This window comes from Onychomys torridus, chromosome 6 (genome assembly GCF_903995425.1).
Source record: "Onychomys torridus chromosome 6, mOncTor1.1, whole genome shotgun sequence".
Lineage (NCBI taxonomy): Eukaryota > Metazoa > Chordata > Mammalia > Rodentia > Cricetidae > Onychomys > Onychomys torridus.
Genome location: NC_050448.1, coordinates 38,009,881 through 38,026,569, shown reverse-complemented (window position 1 = coordinate 38,026,569; position 16,689 = coordinate 38,009,881). Strand labels below are relative to the sequence as shown.

The 16,689-nt window shown below is 43.5% G+C and overlaps 1 protein-coding gene across 2 annotated transcripts in view; it reads left to right on the top strand.

The window, feature by feature from the left end:
- Positions 1 to 16,689, top strand: part of Clrn1 (clarin 1) — a 38,512-nt gene that overhangs the window by 15,546 nt on the left and 6,277 nt on the right. Inside the window, exon 2 of one of the 2 annotated variants that reach the window (XM_036189321.1) lies at positions 9,399 to 9,578. The exons of the other annotated variant lie outside the window; for it this stretch is intronic. Within the exon in view, the coding sequence (XP_036045214.1) occupies positions 9,399 to 9,578 (180 nt within the window). The remainder of the gene's footprint in view (positions 1 to 9,398; positions 9,579 to 16,689) is intronic. 2 annotated transcript variants of the gene reach the window in all.

Here is a 16,689-nt window from a genome sequence, read left to right as displayed (position 1 = left end):
TATTTAGCATTTAGTAAAAACAAATGCTTTGCATCTCTTTTTTATTTGATCTATTGAAAATAGCATGACTATACCTGTAGGATAAAAATTTTCAAGCTAGAGAGATATGTACCATTAATTTCTCTCTCTCCAAAAGTCTCCTTGCTGCCTAGATGTGCCTTAGCGTTCTGCTGGGGTCTGAAGATGTGAGAGCCATCAGAAAGGATACTTGCTCAAATACAGAATCTATCAGAAGTCTTTATAATCAATTGCTTTGTCGGTCAGAATGAGCTAAGTTGTGTTTCAATAACAAATAAATCCAAACACTGTAGGTTTAAAACTCCAAATGTATTTTTTGATCATAGTACATAGTTCTTTGAAGGTCAGCTGTAGATTCACTCTAGGTCACAGTTGCTATATGGAATGTTGGCCGTTGACAGTTATAACAGAGAAAGTATTCTGGAGACCATCACACTAGCAATTAAATTCTCTGACCTGGAACTCAAAGATGCCATTTTCACACTTTAATTATTTTGGCCAGAAATGTTGCACAGCCACACCAAGTTCCCAAAGGGCCAACATGTGCACTCTACCTAGGAGTTCAAATTGATGAAGGACTACAGTTATCAACGTCTTAATAACAGTAGTTACTATCACAAGTATTGTATTTGTTCAGAAAGCTCAATGAAGGAGACTTATTCTGTATGAGGACAAGGTAGAGAAAGCAGGTAAGTTCTCAAGGGTCAGTTATATTTCATTAACTATGAGCAGGGACTTTCCAAGTAAAGGAACAGCAGGGCTTCCTGAGGCCAAAGGAAAGCAGATGTGTAGTAAGTGGGAAGAGGAAGATAAGGCTAAGGATGGTGGTGACCAGGATATGACAGACCTTGCTTGCCATCCTGAGGCAGTTCACTTGGGCTTGTAGGCAATACGAAGCCACTAAAAAAATTAAAGCATGTGACAGGGCGGATGACAGATGAGAATAAAAGAAAAGCTGAGGCTGGAGGCCAGCAGAAGACTTGCAACACCACAAGTCAGCTAAAGGAGAATGAAAAAAAAAAAAAAAAGGCTCACACTTCCTAAATCCTCCTACACAAAAGCAACAGGATAAATGACAGAATATACTAGAATTTCTACAAAGTTCTGGAAAGTTGTTGCAGGTTGATGAGATGAGAAGGGCAGAAGGGGCAATTGTAGACGAAGATGAAGCAGAAGTTGGTCCTGTTTAATCTGATGGTTCACTTGTGGAGCACAAACAAAAGACACACATCTGTTAAATGAGCCTTGAGGTTGAGAGCGGCTTGGAGGAGAAGCAGAGAAGGGAGAAGCTGCCGGTGGGAGGCAGCAGTTGGAAGCACAGATGAGGATGGAATTCTCGGGGACGAATGAATGAGATACAAAGACACGTGTCCTGGAAAAGAGTGGTGTACATGAGGGAGAGAGATAAGAGACTGGCAGAAGGGTGGCTGAGGTGCAAGGGACTGGCTGAGCGAAGCTTAGGGAGCAAAGACCTTCATGGCAATGGTTCATCGGCCTAAACACTACAGGTTGGCTGTAGACAAATTTTTCTGTGGGCCATCAGCTCACAAAAAAATGACACAGAGACTTATTACTAATTTTCAAAGCTCAGCCTATAGCTTAGGCTTGTCCACTAGCTCTTATAACTTAAATTAACCCATTTCTATTCATATACATGTTGCCATGTGACTCATGGCTTTTACCTCTCCTCCTGCATGTCTTATTTCCTATGTATCCAGCTGGTGACTCTGCCTTTCCTCTTCCATGAGGCCTCTCTGTCCCCAAAAGCCTCACCTAACCTCTTCCTGCCTAGCTATTGGCTGTTCAGATCTTTATTAAACCAATCACAGTGACACATCTTCACACAGTGTAAAGAGATATTCTGCAACAGATGGCAAGTGAGAAAATGTATATGGTTCATACAGTGTCAACAACCAGAAAGACAAAAGGGTCTTTTGTAAAGAAGCCATGATGGAGTGAAGAAGGCAGGTCATTGCAGGAGCTGAAATGGAAACTGGAAGAAAGGATCCTGGCATAAGGACTAGGTAGAAAGGGAGAGATTGAGATTAGGAAATAGTAGATTCTCTTAGATCAGGCTAGGATGTGTGTGTGTGTGGCGGGGGACAGAAGGACAGAGCAAAAGGCTGAAGATGGTGGGAGAGGTAGGCTAGAGAAGGTGGAAATGGTCTAAGAGCACTGAGAAAAGGCTGCATCCTGCAAAGGAGAACTCTTTTGACAAAGGACAAAGGTAGGCTTTTGCTAGACTATGGAGAAATGATGGTATCTTCTATTACACTGACAAAACACCATGACCAAGAAAACTTATAAAAGAAAGCATTTAACTGGGGTTTATGGTTCCAGAGGGTTAGAGTCCATGACTATCAGGGCAGGGAGCATGGCAGCAGGCAGGCAGACATGATGCTGGAACAGTAGCTGAGAGCTTATATCTGATCTACAAGCATGAGGCAGAGACAGAGCTAACTGGGAAAAGCATGGGCTTTTGAAACCTCAAAGCCCACCTACACTGACACACCTCCTCTAACAAGGCCACACCTCCTAATCCTTCCCAAACAGTTCCACCAACATGGGAATAAGCATTCAAACATGAGCCTGTGGGGGCCATTCTCATTCAATCCACCACATAAGTGACATAAGGACTGCAAACATGAAAGAAATTCTAATATCTCCACTTCCTCTGAGCAACTAGATTCTTATGAGACCCTTGTAACCCAGATACATAAGACCATAAGAAATGGAAGGGGGAAGCAACAGGTGCCTAAGAATATGGGATACTAGATGTGTTAATGCAGGCCTGTAATCCCAGGATTTGGGAGGCTGAGCAAGATGATTTTGAGTTCAAGACAAGTCTGGGTTACTCAATAGGTTCGGGGTTATCCTGCATTACATACAGATCATGTCTGAAATAAATTAAATACAAAGTCAGGTTGAACCACCTGACAGGAGCAGGGAGGACTGCAAAGGCATTTACAGAGAGTAGAGAGGCCTGAAGTGTCTCCATCTTGGCAGGAGACAGAGTCCAAGGAGCACAGCCCCTGTGAAATGATTTCATGAGAGCAGATTTCCTACAGAGTGCTTTCCTGTGCCTGTGTTTGCACTGCAAGTCATTAACTGATGACTTATTCAGCTCTGTTTCATAACAGCAGGCTCCCGGAACACGGGCACAACAGCCTTTCTTTGCATGTCAGCTCTGCAGCCTGGATTTTCTTCCTCACCCTCTCTTTTCTGGTCCTTAGATGCCATCATTCTGCTGTTGGAAGGGTGAACCCAATGACAGGTTACTAGTCACCATTTCAGATCTATCGATGCTACTGTGTGCAGCAGTTGTCTGCTTTTTTGTTGGTGTTGTTGACTTAGAGTTTATTATATGGACATGCACACCTTGCTTAGCCATCTTCCCATTGATGCTATTTAATTGATGAATACGAATGAAGACATGTAAACATATGCATACAGGTTTGGGTGAAGTGTGTTTTTGTGTTCTCTGAGGTAAGTTCCTAAGAATTGGAATGGTGTGCATTGATAATCTAAATCCAGCTAGATTCTGGAACAGCCAGGTAGAGCCATGTTCAGACAAGCAAAATAACCTTGGCCCCAAACTGTACTTTGTACAAAAACCTCAAAATAGACACCAAGGAGTTGGGGAGATTGCTCAGTCAGTAAAGTGCTTTCCATGCAAGCCTGAGGACTTGGCTCTCATCGCCAGAATCCATGCTAACAAATAATGACAAAATAAACATGATGTGGTAGGCTTAGTTTATAATCCCAGGGCTGGAGAAGGAGAGGCAGTCAGATTCTGGGGCTGGCTGGCAAACCCACTGATATGTAACAGTTTCCTCCCACATTGAAACATTTCATCCTTCAGGGAAACTCCTTAAGCAGGAAGGTAAACACTGAAACTAGCTTCAGGAAGTCCCTGAAATTGACCAGATTAACTAGGCTCCTCCTTGCCAGAGTGAGCAATGAAAGCTGCCTGGGAGAAGCACAAACCAGGCCAGCTGCCTGAAAGAAGTTTAGATCAGAGCCACATGGAAAGGACAGTCCAACCTGTTGATCTGCCTGCAGGCTGTGCAGGTTGCTCCAGGTTTTACAGCTTTTGTGAGCTGTCACACATGCTTGGTGGGCTTTAATGATGCATCTGTCTGAGTCATTTCTGTTCCTGTAAGTAATTTCTCACCCATATTCTTGTGAGTAACCCCAATAAAACTCATTGGTCCAACTCATTGGCTGGACTTTGGTGGTCACCATACTTTAGTCTGACTGAGGTGAGTAGACGTGTGTGCTGTGCTTCCCAAAAAAAAGTTTTGTCTACAACACCCACCTACCATAATTTGAGAGCCTTAAACTAATGCAGAGACCTGCTGCAAAATACAAACTAAGTGGGCAGTGCCTGATAAACAGTACCCAAGGTTGTTCTGTGTACACACACACACACACACATACACACACACACACACACACACACACACACTACAAATTTCAAAGAAAGAAACATCAGAAAATATTTGTGACCTTTCGTTTGTCAAAGACTTCTTAGATTTGGCATCTAAACCCTGATACATAAAAGAAGAAAACTGATAAACTGGACTTCATAAAAATAAAACCATTCTTCAAAGACACAGAAACATGCCCCAAACATGGAGAAAATATTTGATTTTCTTGTCTGATAAAGAGCTTGTATCCAGCATGCATAAAGCTGATTCAAAACTCAATTACAAACAACCTAATGAAAAACGTACAAAAAGTATGATGAGACACATCACCAAAACCAACGCAGACATCAAAAACAAGCTCATCAATCATGGTCCACCTCATCAGTCATTTGGGAAACGCTAATTAAAACAGTGAGATTTCCTCCACATCTATTAAATGGCTGCAGTTTTTAAAACCCTGCTGAAAATTTGTGGCACAGAGAGGCCCTTGCACTACTGGTGGCAAAGTAGATGGCCCCTGCAGTTAGGAGAGCATTTGACTTCTTCTTCTAGAGTTATACCTGCAGACGCTGAGAAGTCGCAGTAAGAGAATGGGGGAAGGTTTGGGAAGGATAGAACATCCTACATCTTGATTGTGGTAGCAGTTGTACAAGTTGAATACCTTTATTAAACCTTGCAGAGGTTTGTCAAGATGGCTCAGAGGATAAAGGAGCTTATTGCACAGGCCTTGGAGATCTGAGCTGGATTCCAGGAACCCACAGGAGAGAGCCAACTCAACAAAGTTGTCCTCTGACCTCCACACACATGCTGTGGCATGCACATACCAACAAGCAATAATAATATAAAATTTAAAAAAACTTACAGAATCAAAAAGGGATACATTTCCCCCGTGTTAATTTCAATATTATCCTAAAACTAAAGGGCTCGGAGAGTGGCCACAGAGGCAAGGTATGTCACTGTGAGTTTAGGGAAATTAATTCTCTGTGCCTGGGTCATTTTACTCTACACATACAGCAAAATAATATTTCCCTCCTATTTTGTAAGAGCTGAATATGCTGGGCCAGGTTTGTGGGTAAAGGAGCTCACTGCCAAGGCTAAGGACCTAAACCCAGTGCCTGTGGCCCACACTGTGGAAGAGGAGAGTCAGCCCTGGTGAAAAACCCAGTCTCCCATCAGCGCTAAGGTGATGTGTCCGCGGCTGACGCTGGGAACAGGCTGCGAAATAATTGTATCACTTGAATGACATTGAGCAGTGTGTGTCTAGAAAGCAGTTTTGTGTGGTCTCTGTCCTTTTCGAGTTAGTATTACCCTACAGTGAAAGGATTCAAATATTTAGATCTGTGGAGGAGGAGCCATCTTTAACCCAACAAGACACCCTGGCCTTCAGAAATCTCTCAGTTAGCTGTTAACAAGTGAATGGGAGTCATTTGTTAAAACAGGCAGCTAGAGTCAACTCTCAAAAACTGTTCTCTAGTGTACACACACACACACACACACACACACACACACACACACAAAAATAGAAACAAAAACTTAAGAAGAGTGAATACATTAGTGCATGCACTATCTGGTAGCAGAGCAAATGTGATGTGATCGTCGGTTTTTGTTCTTACTACTCCTAAATTACTCCAGTCGTGAAGAGGATGCTTAGAGGATGGGATATTATTATCAAAACATGGGGAATCTGATAAAATGTAAGTCTTCTGCACCCTGCTGGGTGGTTTTTGTCAGATCCAAAAGGAACTCAAATGGCTGTCCATGGGGCCTGTTAGCGTACCAAAGCATCTGCTTAGCCTCTAGGTCAGTACCCGTGGCTCCTCTGGGCTCTCCTAACCCCACCTCCTACCTAAACCTCTCCAGCTCTCTTCCCTTCCTCCAGTTTCTATTCCTATATAACCCTACCACATGGGCCATGCACTCTCTGGGTTCTCTGGTCTCTCTGTCCTCTCCTCTCTTGGTCCCTTCTCTTGCCCATCTCTCTTCCTCTCTCACTCTCCTCCATCCCCTCCAGTCATGGCCCAGTTCCTTTCTCTCCCTGCTCTGGACTGTTCCAGTGGTTTGGCTGAGCTCTCCCTCATATCTAGAATAAAAACCTTCTCCTCAACCACACCCTGGAGTGGTCATGTCCTCATTTCATTCTGTTTTCTTACAGGATGGGACTATTAAAAGTTCTTCATGGTCGTGTATTTTTGCTTCTTGCTTCTCCCCTCTGAGGCTAATCAGTGTAGTGGATAGCCATCCCCTTAATAATTTCACCAATAAATCAGTGCAACTTCTCTCTGTGTTTGTTTCCAGTCAGTTGTTACCCTACGTTTTGAAGAGGATTAACCTACCTCCCCTATCCACACAAGAGGCTGCCAGAGAGGAGAATGGAAGCTGGCTTTTAATAATAGCTGGTCAAAACCAAGTCAACAGCTGGCCAAAGCCAGTGTGGGAATACCAGGGCGGGCTGCTTGAATTGTCTCCACAAGTAGAATCCCCAGAGGGCAGGTTATGTAGCACAAGACCATTTCTCCCCCCCTAGAAGTCTGAGACTTCCATACCCCAGGGAGGCAGGGCCGAGTGAGCCACTGTGATGCTGAGGTGCTCACCAGCTATGAACTTCACCACACACATTGCCATTGCACTAATTAGAAATCTGGGACACAGTATATAGATTCAGTGCTGTGTGTGTGTGTGTGTGTGTGTGTGTGTGTGTGTGTGTGTGCAGACACAAGTATCTGTGCTAATGCTGAAGCCAAAGGAGGAAGCCTTAACCTTTGCTTTCCACTGCATTCCTTTAAGACAGGGTTTCTCCTGGCGTCGTGGGACATGCCTTTAATCCTAGTGTTCTAGAGGCAGAGGCAGGTGAATTTCTGTGAGTGCGAGGCCATCCTGATCTACAGAGTGAGTTCCAGGTCCAGTTCCAGACCAGCCAGGGATACATAGTGAGACCCTGTTGGAATAAAAATACGGAGGAAAAAAAAAAGAAAAGAAAGAAAGAAAAGTTAAGAAAATGCAGCATCTCCCTCTCTGAAGGGGAAGCTCACGACTTTTACTAGGTTGGCTGGCTAGTCAGTGATTCCTGGGGCCCACCCCACTCTGCCTTTCGATGCTTGGTACGCCCTGCTTTTACTCAGGCACTGGGGACTTAAACCCAGGCCCTCATGCTTGCAGAGCAAGTGCTCATACTCACTGAGGTACCTCCCCAACCCCTCATGCCTCAGATTTTAATAATGCACCTATCTCACCTGTGTAGAGAATTCAGTCAGGAGAGCAGAGTGCTTAAACAATCATTATAAACACATCCCTCTGCACATATCCCCACCCCCCACAGTGGCAGGATAATGGATAATGCACATTTCTATGTGGTTTGTTTCTGTCCACATTTTGATGATAATTCCACATCTGTTCCTATAGAATTGCTCTGATCTCTGTGAAATTCCATTGTATGGGATTGTATGCACTATTGTTAGACATGCAAGCTCCTTCCAAGCTTTGGCTATCACCAAAGATTCAGCAATGACTATATTTATAATACTTCATGGGACTCATATACCCAAATATGCCTAATAGAGGCTCCTGTGAATAAGCAAAGTTACTGAATTAAAGGGAGTGGACATTTCAGTGCTTTAGAGATATTGCCCAGCATCAAGGAGGCTTTTCTACTTCTTACTCCCAAAAGAAGTGCACAAGAGGCTCCCTTTTCCTACACCCTGACTAACATGAGTCACTGATAAATGTTTTGGACTTAGCAGATGCAGTTTTTAATCATAGGACAATAAAGGACAACTAAGTGCCTAGCAGTGGGGGTGCACGCCTTTAATCCCAGCACTCCGGAGGCAGAGGCAGGCGGATCTTTGTGAGTTCAAGGCCAGACTGTCTACAGAGCGAGATCCAGGACAGGTACCAAAGTTACATAGAGAAACCCTGACTCAAAAAACCAAAAAAAAAAAAAGGGGGGGGGGGCAACGAAGCTATACGATGTAGTTACTCCAAGGGGCACTGAGGAAATAACTCTACCTCTCAAAGGGGAATTAACACCTGTGTAATCATAGTGAACACCTTTGAAAACAAGCAATCGAATCTGCTTGCTCCCTAGCTGGTTGTCTGTGTACTCTCATTAGGTTCCAAGCTCTGTGGAAGACATCAGGGTCTTTCTTTGTCTTGTTTTATGGCTCTACCTCCAGCTCCCAGACGCATAGTAAGTGCTCACTGAAAAAGTGAAGCATTGGCTAGATGCTTGGGAAACCAAACTGTGTTGAACTGAACTCCCTTTGTCGTCCGGATTTGCTGAAGGCGAGCGTGCTGCCGGAACACTGAGAGCTGACATCTGTAAGGCTTTTCATCTCCTGAGCAGACAAGGATAACTTACCCTGAATACAAAATCTAGAAATAGATTTGGCATGTTTGCTAAATGGAAAAATATTTCTTGTAGTACCAGAAATAATTTTTCCACAGCCTCATGCTACAACAAAATATTGAAGCTGTCTGAAAGTTCCTAATTCTCTACTGTTGTTGTGGCCTAGAAATGAATTTTTGTATGATAACAAAGGTGGTATAAAAACTTTTGGATGTTTGAATTCTCCCAGGTACATTCAAATTTAAAATATTATTATAAAATGTAGATCAGTTTTTTAAAAGCGATTATTGGGAACTGTCATTGAAACTTGGGTCATCAAAATGTACAGTTTTGAGTTATTAATCCATCACTAGAGTATTATCAAAGACTGAAGAATCTCCTATACTCCCCAAGTGCCATATTTTACTGGTGAATTCTATGAAATGATCCCCTCTTTAAATCTTTGGGTAAAAACTCCTTTGTAAATTGGAGGTAAGGAAAAAAAATGTGTTCATAAAAATGATTTTTACTGATTTTTGAAAGCACATAAAGGAATCGGGGTTTAAAATTTAAGTTACACTTGCAGAATACTTCTCATAAGAGTCTTCTAATCCTTGGTTTGTCCTCAGTCTTCCCAGATTTGCTGCAAGCCATCCCTGTGAGCATCCATGTCAATATCATTCTCTTCTCCATGATTCTTGTCGTCTTAACCATGGTGGGGACAGCCTTCTTCATGTACAATGCTTTTGGCAAGCCCTTTGAAACTCTGCATGGCCCACTGGGGCTGTATCTTGTGAGCTTCATTTCAGGCAAGTACAAAATTCTGCCTCCAAAGTGCTTTTCAATGTGTTAAAAGATGCTCTGCCTAAGTGTAGTTATGCCGTGCATGCAGTAATATTCCTGCAGTATTATAGTGACAGCAAATAATGGAGAAATACTGTAATTATCTAACAATATGAAATTCATTGTGTATATTACAGTAGTCTATATGAGTGAATCCAATCTTCACATTATAATTTTGAAGATGTAATCAAAAGGATGAATGCTTTCATCAAGATGTTAAATAAAAACAGCAGTAAGATTTTATAAATATTATGAACCTGTTGGACTATAAATACAGAAAATATACACTTAAGATATTGATGGAATTGCTTATATAGACATATACTCTTTCACACACACACACACACACACACACACATACACCAATATAGAGGCTATATTTATATATGAGACATGGGTGGAGACACTTTGTTAGTTGTGGTTATCTCTGAGGATTGAAACTATGGATGGTTTTATTTTTGTTCATGGTTATCAATATTTCCAAATGTTAACTAGTATGCATTTAATTATTCATAATCAGAAAAATAAGAAATTTTCATCATAAAATGAATGACCGCAGATGAATGACTGTATTCAGGACTGTTGGTGCTTCATGTAGACTAATGCTGGTTGCATCTGGGTAAGGATGCACTCTCCACCCAAAAGACCAATGTTTTGATAAACACATCCCACTTCATAACTGGGTTAATGAAAAAGATGTAAAAATCTAGTCAGTGCTACAAAGTGCCCATAATACATTTTTTGAAGGAGGAAAAGAAAGATGAGAAAATGAAATCTATTTACATAATTCATGTGGTCTCTAATTTTACACCATTCCAAGCTTACAGATCAGTTCAACATTCTATTATGTTCTATTGAAGATTTCTGGGAGATTACAGCTCACACTAGCCAAAAATCTAATGAAAATCCCTGCTGGACAATTTCTTTCTCCTTTGAAGTTGCCCTTGGCAGCTAGCTCTGCAGCAGCCAGCACAGACTCATCCCTCTCAACACTTCTCCCATACAACCCAGCTCCAGCACCAACTTGGACAGGGGCCTTCCTGGAAAACAGAGCCCTGTTGTCAACTTACACACACACACACACACACACACACACACACACACACACACACACTCTGAGTATTCCCCCACAAACACCTTGCTAACCAAAATATTCACCCAACTAAGAGATCATTCTCCAGTAGGGATTCTGCTAATATTTCCTCCACATCTTTTATATATATACAACACAATTTTATTCCAGTAGTGAGTACTCTATGAGGGCAATCCAAGGAATTCTCATCTATCTCTGGCAAAAGCATCCAGCATGAAGCTGTCTGTATATTATAGTTAAAAAAAAAATCACATGCATTTGTTGACTTTAACAGCAGCCTAGAAGTGCTGCTAACTTGATTGCCTAGATGCTATGGGTGGGAGAATTAAGAACCCTACTGGGGTAAAATTAGCAATGCAGGAGACCTGTGCCAGAGAGCAGCAGGCAGGGGTATGGCAAAGGACTGGCTTTGAACTGAGGTGGGAAAGGTACAGGTTCAAGGTGTGCTACATAAGCCAAGATAGCAACTCGGTCTCACAAGAAGGTCAAGGTTTAAGTGTTTGGGGATTATGTCACACACTAAACATCCCAAACCAAACTGGTAGACATCCAGTAAACAAACTACACATGATTTCAACAGAGATTTAATTTTTTTAAAGATTTATTTATCTATGTGTACAAGTGCTCTATCTGCATGTACACCTGCACACTAGAGGAGGGCATCAGATCTCACCACAGATGGTTTCGAGCCACCATGTGGTGGCTGGGAATTGAACTCAGGACCTCTGGAAAAGCAGCCAGTACTCTTAACCTCTGAGGCATCTCTCCAGCCCTCAACAGAGATTTAAAGCAGGCCATGGCTCAAGTAGATGTCCCAGGTGGACAGCATCCACATCATCTGGGAGCTCGACAGCAAAGTGAATTGAGACCACAACGCCAGAGTGACTGAATGGGAGATGCTGGGGTGGACACACATCTGAGCTTGCCCTGCAGGGGAAGGCCTTCTGCTGCAAGCTCAAGGTGCAGCTAGAGCAGTGGTTCTCAACCTTCCTAATGCTGTGACCCTTTAATCCAGTTCCTCATGTTCCCCCCCAACCATAAAATTATTTTTGTTGCTACTTCATAACAATAATTTTGCTACTGTTATGAATCCTAGTGTAAACACCTGTGTTTTCTGATGGTCTTAGGTGACCCCTATGGAAGAAAGGGTTGTTCGATTCTCAAGGGGGCTCTTGGCCCACAGGTTGAGAACCACTGAGCTAGAAGGCCTTAACTAAGCTATGGTTGGACTGAAAAACCTGAGGTAGCTCGGAGGGTAATTTCTGGAAGCACCTACCATTCCCGGGGTTGGGGGAACTAACTAAAGACTTCTTTAACTCACCTGAACTAACAAGGCCCTTAGAGCACTCCAGGGTCTCAGACCTCAAAGAGGTCTGTCTTCAGAGCACCATCAGAGGTTTCTGGAAGTGTTGGAATGACGTCTGCTGCTGATGGAGAAAGTACCGCTCCCATAGCCTTACCGCCAGGAGTCACAAGGCCCCTGGAAAGAGCAAGCCTTCCCTGTTCATTCTAACCCTGAGCAGAGGTTAACAAAACAGCTGACAAGTCAACACCAGTTTGGAGATCTTGACCAGCCTCACAAAGTAGAGGAAAGAGAAGCTGTTTGCAGAGGAGACACTGGAGCTTCTTAGCAAACTCAGGCACCTGGTGCTCCAGAAGAAAAGCCCATTTGGAGACAAATTGGCAGTTCTGATGGACAGCCTAACTAGCGGTGTCTGAAAAGCAAGATGACTCCAAGAAGGCAGGGTTTAATCCAAGTCCCAGACCTAATCTTGGCCTCTGGCCAAGTATGATGTAAAGGAGAACCTAGGCGCACAAGTATACACAGGTACGATCAGTCCTGAGCTCACGCTGAGTCTTAATTCATACTGAACTTGGAAGTGCAGGTATTTGATAAAGGTTCTTGAATCAAGGAAGGACATGGGGTGGGGTGGGGGTAGGGCTGGGGGAGAAGGGCAGGAGCCGCAGCCAGAACAATGCCTTGCCAAGACCCAGTGTTCACAGAGCAGCCAATGCGTCTGAAACCCCAGTCCTCATTTTAAACACCAAAAATTGGTCAGTAATTCAAAGGAAGCTGTATACAGCAATAAAAGAGGAGTTAGGAATGACAGGTGGCAGCCTCTGGGGGTTAACAGGTCACTCTTGAAGCATAAACCACCTCATTCCCTTTAACAGGGAACCCAGGAGTCCCTAGAGTAAATGTTTACTTACATTTGTAGTATTCTTTCAGACCCCAGTCCTAAACCCTGGTTGTGTCAAGGTAAGTTTTTAGGGTGGTTTTTAAATCACAAACCCTTTAAATAGGCATCAACACGAATGTTCGTAGAGCAGCGACTGTATTAGGGGTCATTGATTTTAGGTGAGTCACATTCCATTAGGAGACCCCCAGGGGCTTCTCCCTTCACTGGGTTCTTTCCCATTTCTCTCATCATTGAGGCCATCTTCCAAAGATCTACTTCCTAACTAGGTGGGGACCCATACGTTGTATCCAGAGCCATAAGGAGAGACAGACAGAGACAGAGACAGACAGAGACACACAGAGAGAGAACGATGCCTTCCAGTTCTCTATGGAGTTTGTCAATTCTGTAGAACAAAGGAAGCAGAAAAGGAAAACCATGCCCATGGCTGCCGTCACTACCGCAGCTTGCAGATGGGATGCTTAAAGCCCAAGATCCTGCACACCTCTTTCTGCTCCTTAAAGATTCCAATATGATTTGTATGCCTCGGCCTTCTCTGTACAAGATTCCTGGCCACTATTAATTTGCTTTCTCCTCTAGTCATTTACAAGCTACTTTAAAAAGCTTTTTCCCCAGTGTAAGATTTAGGAAATACCTTAATGGGCCCCCATAGTCCATTTGGGGCAGTGATTTCCCCCACCCAAGCCATAAGAATCCTCCAGGAGCTTTCTAGAATTACTGAAGCTAGCTCCCTACCATGCTAATTAAGCTGGAGGCTACGAGGGTTGGGGCTAGGGCACTGGTTTGAATTTGGATTTCATCTTTCAAATGAAGTGATCTTAATTTGCAGCCTGTATTGAGGATCAGTGCCACAGATGCACTCAGTTTATTTGGTAGACAGAATACTCCTGACATGCCAGTCCTTGTAAAGGGCGCTGGTGACTCCACAAGGAAGCTAGCGCAGGGTCTTGCCTCTGTGGAGCCTGCAGCCTACTGGGAGAGTCAGGCAAAAGTGTATGCAAATCATTAAATAACCGCACCGTAGTGGGTAGCCATTCCAGCCTTGGCCTGGAAGTTCCAACCCCCATTGAGGTTTCGATAATGGTCATGCCTACAAGGTGGGGCTGAGAGAGGCTGAAGACCCAGGATCCAAATGAGAAGGATCGCTTGGTGCCCGGACCCTGGACGCTGGAGGCAGACCGAGCAGAGTTCTCCAGAGAACACCGCCAGACTGCACCATGCCTTTGCCAGACCCTACAATCTACCTATCCCTTCATTTGTAAGTTACGCCACAAAATAAAGCTCCCTCTTAACTATGTGGACTGGCCTTAATAATTTCACCAATACCTCACCTTGCCATTCTTCTAAAGGTGGTAAATAGCTTACATTGACAATGAGACCAGGGGTCGGGCTTTGTGTTTTGAGAAGACTCTGCTCCCAGTGGCTGAGTTGCTGAGAACCCTCGGAGAGCTCACAAGCTGCAGAGGAAGAACACACAAGACCCTGGGGAAGGAGAGCTCTGTGGAAGAACTGCTAGAGGGAAAGCCAGTGAGAATAAAGGCACATTCATTCATTAAAATGTTTAATTGGAGCTAGAGAGAATGCATGGTCTAGTTCATATTGGAGCTTAAAATCTCTGTTAAGTGTTTTAGGGTGGATTTTAATTGCAGCAAGCTTTTGAAAATTTTAAGATATCTGATAGACTTACCTCTTTAAGAAATGTCTCCTTGAAAACAATGCTACTGCCTTGGGGATGGATAGAGATGAAAAAAACAAACAAACAAACCTGAAAGCAGATTCAAAACATTTTGTAGGTAGCTTACACAATTAAATTGGCAGTGGCATTCACTGAGGTACTTATTTCTGGAAGTCAGATGTTCCATTTGGGGTGTGTCGGTTCTGAGATGCTCTGAGCTATCCAAGTGCAAGCTATCCAAGTCATGGAGGCAGGTGGATATATGAGTCTAGTCTGAGAACAGGTCTAGATGAAAGGCTTCAATTTAAGTGTTGCCAGGGTACAGAAGCTATGTCGAATGAAAACGGGTGGGATCAATTGCAGGGAGAATGTACTGAGAAAAAAAAAAATTGGTCAGGAGCACCATGAGTGGCTTTTGGAATTGAGGAGGAAGGGCCTAGCAAAGGAATATTGAGAGACAGAACTCCGGGGAATTGTGGTGCTTAAAGGCTTCCAGAGGAATGTTTCAAGACAGCAGTCACCATTGAGCTTCCAATGAAGGCAGCCTCCTGTGAGAGAAGCTGGAGGTAAATAATGGAGAAAGACTGCAAAAACAGGGGGGAGGTAGAAAGATGATTCCAAGTTCAGGAGGTGGAGAAGAAGAAGGAACTTTAGAAGAGGGAGCTGAGCTGGAGATGACTACCGCCATACTTTCACGTAAGCACATCCATAGTGGAGCATATTGCATTCATATCTATTCGATTGTCAGTGCTGCCTAAAAGAGCGTGGAGAGCCTTGGCCAGACCTTCGTGTGGAAAACTTGCCGTGGACCATTGGCAGAAAACCTCAGTGGTCTAGGGATATTCTCTGCAGTTGTCGTGACACTTATTAGGCCTTTGTGGGTAGATGAAAAGCACCCAAATCTGGACTTACTGCAGTTGTGCTGATGGCATGTGTCTTGAGTTACACCAAGCAAGACAAGCAGATATAATTTATGCCTTTCTTTAGAAGGCATGCTCCTAATACAGGCCCAATTAATTATGATTACAGCTATGGCACAGAACAAAAATAAACATATGTGAAACATGAAGACAGGGAAAATAAAGAACAGCATAAAAATAGAAGGATTCTTACATTACACACAGATTCAGTATTAATACTCCCTAGCCTCTGCAAGACATGTAATGCTTGTGGGACATATTACTCTGCAATTGGCAAACTGAAAACTATGTGCACTTTTTTCTATTTCAGTCTTCATGGAGGAGATGTTTTTCAGGAGTCTGAGAAAGATTCAGGGATGTCTAGCTGTGAAAAAGCCAAGACTGAAAATACCCTGCTAGGTTCTTGGCAGACCTCAAAACAGAACCAACGGAGGAAAGAGAAGGTGGTGGTGGAGTCCACAATGGCAGTGGGCATTGAAGTTCATTTTCAGATACAGGAGAGCAGGGAAGGGCCAGTCTTGCCAGATGATTTTGCTTTCTGATCACCAACGTCAAGGACCATGGGCAAGGATGCATTCAACTTCTTTTCCGTCACAATTCCTGGGACTCTTGTCCTATTCAGAAAGCACATCTGCCTTTCTAATTGGTTGAACATCAAAGCCCAAGTCCTCACCACAGCCCCCAAAGCATCACTGCTGTGTGCACTATGGAAATCCATGGCTGTGGCTCAGAGCACATACTATGGCTGACTCCAGCCCCTCTTTACCTTCCTCTCCTCTTAGTTTAATCTGGCTCCTTTTCACACACAGTCGCCCTCTCTCTGAAACGCCCTTCTTTCCACATACTTACTCCCTTTCTCTCTCTCACTCCCTTCAGGATATACCGGACACTTTCCTTCATATGCAGTTTCTACCCATCCTCCTTTCCATCCTGCTTGCCTGCTTTATTTTGTTCTTCCTGGTACACATCATACCCTGCTCAACTGTAGAGTACACTGACTCACTTTCTTACCATCTCTCCCCAGTGTGTCTACCAACCACTGAGGGCCCCATGAAGGAAAGTTGTCTGAAATCTTGTTTGGTTTAGTCATGTATCCTTAGTACCCACAATAGTGCAGTAACTATAAAATACTTGTGGGATAAATGAATAAAACAAACCCAGCTCTGCATATCCACTAGCAACAATGACATT